Raw genomic sequence first — 6,443 nt, forward strand, 5'->3', positions numbered from 1 at the left:
AACATCCCCATTATTTCTGGATCGGTTGGACAGCCATCTGAGTCGATCAGTTTTTGTTCGCCCCATCCCAGACCATCTGTGTAATAGAAAATAAATTAATACTTAAATAAATTAAATCTATTGTTGTAAAGAAAAATAGTCAAGAAAATGTCAGTAGTATAAGAACACTTCGGCCATTACAATTTTCTCCACAGTGTTGGAATTATAAGCGTGAGATAGTATAGCGAATATTATTGCTTCTTTGCAGTTTACAGTTGGGGTTAGAACATTTAGCGTTACAGCAGTAAAATAACTAATTCAGCACAATACACCAATACACTTTACTTTCAACACTGAACGCGCGTTTTGCTTATCATGTTAAATCATCATCAGATGATATAAAGTGACCTGAACTGAATTGAGGTTATATCAAAGGGTATTTTTTTGCAGTGAAACTTCTTTACGCGCGCTTGGAGTAAAAATTCAAGGCAGTGACACCACACGCAAGGCGACACGCGACACGACAAGAAGAGGAAAAGTGGTAAGGACAGCCTACGGTTTAGAAAAAATCATCCGATTTAATTGAAATTTGGAATGTCGATAGATTGGAATAAAGTCAACATGACCGTGTACACGTGACGTTTCGTACACTAAGAAATCCCATAATCAATGAATCAATTAAAAAATACGTAAGACACGTGTCACTGTGACAGTTAGTTTTGACGTTAGAAACTTTAAAAGTTTATGTCGTCCGATGACGACCAGATTTGTTGGGTAGGCTATGTGAGCGGACGGTGCACACGGTCCCACCCTGCAAAGCTGAATACGACGCGCGACGACGTTTCGTTTACATCTTCATCAGGTTGAAAAAAAATGTGTATCGATTTCATTGAGGACGGGCTACAGGATGACGCCCTCGACATTTCGAACCATTTTCGAACCGATGCCGCTAAATGGACAAAATCATCAGGATTTTTCTTAATTATGAGTCAATTGGGACCAAACTCAGCACGTGGATAGAGGTACCCGAATGGAGTCCTCAGACGGACAGACGCACAGTGGTCATTTTATCTGTTCTAGGTGGACATAAATGTTCTTGTTAAATTCCGACAAAGTTATTATTGCATATTAATAGTAAGTATTAGTGAATTCAAATAATGGCCAATTAAGCACAAATCTAACAGTATTACTATAAAATAATAAAAAATATATCCCCAATATACAGGGTGTTTTTTAATATTTCCATAAAATTCAGAGACGTGTTCCTTGGATGAAATGAAGCAAAAAAGTCCCTATGAACATAAATCCGGAAATGCATCGTTTCTTAGATACAGGGTGTTGAAAGTAAAAATGTCATATTTGTATATGATTGAAAAAAGGGTACGCCACTGCTTTTTTTTAGAACATAAATTATTTTCATAATCTCTGACCAGTTTCTAACAAAAACGGCCTCTTGACATTTTTCTGTCCGACGAACGGTTTTTGCGTGAGAAAATAAAATAAAATTATCTACATTCCTAAAGATGCAGAGGTCATGTAGATAGGATAGGGATATTTTATTTTTTTACGCAAAAACCTTTTGTCGAACAGAAAATTGTCGAGAGGCCGTTTTTGTTAGAAACTAGTCGGAGATTATAAATATAATTTTTGTTCCAGAAAAAGCATGTGCCAGAAAAAGCGTGTGCCGTTTTTTCGATCGAAAACAAATATGACATTTTTCACTTTCAACACCATGTATCTAAGAAACGAAGGATTTCTGGACATATGTTCATAGGAACATTTTTGCTTCATTTCGTCCAAGGAAAACATCCCTGAATTTTGTCGCAATATTAAAAAATACGTACGCTGTATACAAACAAACATACATCACTAAATGCATAAATTAAATTTATGTCCTATTTCCAACATGAAAATGTGGGTAGCTTGTAGCTTTTCAATGTCAAGAATTTTAAAAATATACACCACTAAGAACTAAATAAATCATCCTTTAGAAAAAGCTTCAAAATTATAAACTAAAACGCTACCTAGTCTCGGTTAAGAATTTGAAAATGAACAATTCGTTAAAATAAAAAGATCTATTCTCTATCACTCGTATCCCAACTGGAACAAAAACTTCCATCAGATGTACTCTCGTCCTGGTCCTTATTAATTCCTCCTTTGAATAGTGTCTAAGTAAATGTTGAATCTTCCGTTTCTTACTTTTATGTGTGAGATGTTAAAAATCTTTTTTTGGCCGACCTTGGGAAGTGCCTGTTTTGAGAACTTGAGTATTCCTGATGTTATGTATCTCAGAAAAAGAAATAGATGGTTCGAGGTACGAGCCACGTACTGTTCTTCGTTAAAAACTGATGTTTAATCCTATGACAGCTTTCCCATTTTTCACTAACTTTATACGAAAATTTTCGAATTTTCTTTACCACCGATAACTCCTCTTTCTCAGATAGATGATCTATACCAAAAACCTCAAGTAGCCAATTAAAATGTGCATATACCTTTTGGATTTTTTCGGATTCTTGGCACCAAACTTCAAAAAGTGTTCTACGGGTGACCGAACATGTCGCTGAGAACAAAGAAACATTGATAAAACTTGCAAATATATGCAAAACAAGAATATATCACAATTAATATAAAACCCTAAGTATATTTATAAAGCCAGAATCAAAGCGGAAATCCGCGGGAATCGATTTATATAGCTTTTTGAATTTGAAAGAAGAATAAAAATAAATATTTTTGCACGGGCCACAAAACAATTATCTATATTATTAAAACCTTTCAAGTTTGAATGTGTTATATTTTTAATTAATAGTACATACCTTGATCTACACTTTCCATGTTTTAAAATTTTTGAAATCTTTTGAACTAGCGAACACAAGTCAATAAAATTCACGTTATTACTGCTCCGATTTGCAAAGCAGTCCATACCTGTTTTAAATTGCTTGATACAATATTTTTTTTATCAAACATCAACTAATATAGGATTTCTGTTTGTGCATATTATCTTAGTATGAAAACTTATCTTTACAATATACATAAACAAATGTAAATTAGTACACCTAAGGAAACCGGATTTTTATCCACCTAGATTTCAAAAAATGACTATTGTGAGACGGTCATTTTAATATAAATTGTGTGAAAGTGAATCAAATTATTTATTAATTTTTAATTTATTACTTTTTCAACATTCTAAACTACACTTTTTCAAACATGTCACTCAAATCCTTCAATTTAAGAGCTGTTAGTAAGAAGGTTCACTTTAAATATAATAGCAAGCCTTGCTTCGCCAACAGCGTGCCTTGTGGTCAAGAGCCTCAAATGCACTCGATCACCAAGGTGTCCTCTGCTGTTTCAGGATTAGTAAAGCAGAGTCTTTAGCAGAGTAGCCAATAGCCAGTTAGACTTTCCTAATACAGGTTGAGCTTGCGAAATGACGATCAATGACATTTCCCATATAAATTTACATATAAAACAAATGACAGCGTAAATGACCATATTGTACTATACCTATAACAGAAAATGTTTTCGATCATACGATATTTTATTTCTGCTGATGATGTTAAAATGGTTAATGAAATGCGCGTCCAGAGTTAAAAGTAAGCAAGTGTTGGTAATGTGGTACTGTGGTGAAAACATTGTTTTATTTTACTGTTTGCAATTAAACAAAAGAAGAAAATAAAGGATTTTAGATTCTCGTTTTATTAAATTGTAACAGCAACATTTGAGCTAATTTATCTTAATATGAAACAACCAGAAATATTTATTAGTACCTTGATATTATTGTATCATATACTCGAAAGAATGGATTTAGAAATTATTCAAAAAAAAAAAACTGTGAGGTATTATAACATTAAATGGAGTTTTAGTAAAAACATTACCCTTTACTACACAATCTGTAACCCGTATTCCATATAAATCCTGCTCGTCTATGGCCACAACCAAGCTCAGAGGATCTCCTATCTTTACGTTTTCTGCCACCAAATGATCGGATGGCTCTCCGGAATAAATCTTCATGCTGCACCCGGGCATGGTAGCCATTGCCGTTACAGGATTCGAAGGTGAATTGGTTGGACTGAAACATCATTAATTTATACAGTGTGTTCAATGAACAGCTTAGATCTACTTACTCCATTTTTAGAGCCTCATTGTAGGCTGAATTATTTCTGGTCGCGTAACGGCATCTGATGTGAAATCCTTTGCCTTGATTTGTGACTAATTTCAGATGGGGCTGAACGACTATTGTATTGAAATATTCAATGCCGCCGTCATCCTGTAACAAAAACGAAAGTTTTATTTACTAAAAAGTAAAAATGAAACCCATTATTATATTTTGACCAGTGGCGGCTGGTCCTAAAAAGAACAAAAAGTAGGTATATAACTGAGTACATGATTATTCTATACGATCGAAAAAAACGGCGCCAGAGATGACTATCATCGATCGTCCTTTCCGCGCCAACTGTTACGTTGCAGTTTAGACGTTCAGACAAAAATAGTAAATAATGTTAATTCTAGCATTAAAACTCGAGGGATAAACTTTATGTACTAAAAGCAGTAGAGCGTTTTTTTTTCTGGAGGCTGTACCCTCGACCAGAATTCACGATTTACGAGTCGCCACTAATTTTAAGAAATTATACAGGGTGTTTCAAAAAGCCATAGTTCATGTGCCATCTATCGTGGGGAGATGCCTCACGTAAAAATAAGATTTATTTTTCATATCAACATACGTCCGATTCTGCTTTATTTCGTAGCTACAGGGGGTTTTAGTCTTATATTTTTTCGATTTATTATAATTTTCTTTCACGTATTTTCGAGGGTAAAAAGTTACTATAAGTGAGGCATATTTTTATGCTAAAAGGGTGTCAACATAATTCACCAGGGACGGGCATATGGGTAATCACTGGAATATTGTTTTAAAAAAAAGCATATACGCCACATTTTTTTTTCTCTTGTGGGCGAAATAATGTAAGCCGTTTAATGGGGCTGATTAAAATTTGTCTCTTGATATTTTGTCGATATCAGGCTCCTTGATGAGATAAACGCAGTTTTATTAATTTGCCTTGATCCTCTACAACCTAACCTAACCTTTAAAAAAAAAATAATATTATTAACTTGCGAAATCGTTAAATTACTACACATTGATTCGGACTCATAAAAAAATATGAAAAAAGTTACTAAACATGGGTATGGAAATGCATAGTTTTAAAGTTACAGAATGTTAAAGATTTTTAAAATTAGTCTTTTGTAATTATCTTAAATACGATTATTTTTTTATTGGAATTTGCTGTAGGTTAATAAAATTAATATTAAATAATAAATTAAACACTAATAATAATAAAATAAATAATTTATTAATTTTATTTTTATTAATTGTAATTAATAAAATTGCGTTTATTTCTAGACTAACTTCTACGAAATAAAACCAAACTAGTAATAATATGTTTTTATTGTATGTATATGTTGTCAAATAAGTCCCAAATAACGGAGTTATTTTACTTTGAAAATTTCCAAAAAAAATGATTTATTGCTAAAATTTTGAGAACCACTAGATCTTTTCTAGATTTTCTTTCTTGTAAATTTAATCTAATACCTATGTTGCCATATTATAAAAAAATTATGTTTTTTATCTAAAAACTAAAAAATATTCTAAAAAATTTTTCAAAAAATTTCGAATTTTCAAAAAAATGTTTTTCGCGAAAAACCTCATAGACGCGTTTCTGGGGTTGAACTATACTATACTACCAGTTAAAATACTTGCATCAATTTCTGGGACACCCTGTATATATTTTATATTTTTAATAGATTTGAATGTTTTCCATATATCTAAAGTTATTATCAATTTATTATTTTTACCGATGCTGTTAAACATTTAAACGATAAACGTTTTATTATTTGCTTTACTAATATCATGATGGAACGAAATTCTTCCTCAATTAAATTATTAGCAAATAATGGTATTTTTAAAGCGATTCAAGGTCTGTGGTTCATGATGCAGTAAAAAATATTATTACATAAAAACAAGTAAGAAAATCTTAATATACGGCTAGGTACGTATAAAAATCCGTAGTCGAACATTAGCCAAATTTTATAGCAGGCCTGATAATCAAATGCAGGAAAATGTGATAAATGTAGTAATTCTACTAACAGGCATCATTGCAACTTCAATAGGCATCTAAAACTGATAGGATTGATGGACAAAACCATGTGCAAATTTTTTCAATCAGAAGAAGAAACGGTAGGACGGTAGGACACATTTAATGTCAGTGCAAAAGCAGGTTCTGCAGCTTTTTATGCAGGCTGCAAAAAAGTTGCAGCCCGACAAATGTGCGGTTCTTTGTATTAAGCTATAATAAGCCATTAATAAGAAGTGAGAGTATAGTATCCAAGTCATCGGACTTTTTGAATAGGACAGGACTGGAGAATGTAACTTAAAGATTAAAAGAGAACCACACACACACACAATACATCTGTAA

General features: G+C 32.6%; 1 protein-coding gene across 1 annotated transcript in view; it reads right to left on the reverse strand.

Annotated features, from left to right (window-relative positions):
* LOC115890954 overlaps window positions 1–6,121 on the reverse strand; it is an 11,142-nt gene extending 5,021 nt beyond the window's left edge. Inside the window, exons 1-4 of the mRNA XM_030911320.1 lie at window positions 6,116–6,121; window positions 4,101–4,243; window positions 3,852–4,045; window positions 4–76 (exon numbers count right to left, since the gene is read on the reverse strand). Of these exons, the coding sequence (XP_030767180.1) occupies window positions 4–76; window positions 3,852–4,045; window positions 4,101–4,243; window positions 6,116–6,121 (416 nt within the window). The remainder of the gene's footprint in view (window positions 1–3; window positions 77–3,851; window positions 4,046–4,100; window positions 4,244–6,115) is intronic.
* Window positions 6,122–6,443: the final 322 nt, after the last annotated feature.

Source organism: Sitophilus oryzae, unplaced genomic scaffold, assembly GCF_002938485.1.
Source record: "Sitophilus oryzae breed Bouriz unplaced genomic scaffold, Soryzae_2.0 scaffold_941_pilon_pilon, whole genome shotgun sequence".
Lineage (NCBI taxonomy): Eukaryota > Metazoa > Arthropoda > Insecta > Coleoptera > Curculionidae > Sitophilus > Sitophilus oryzae.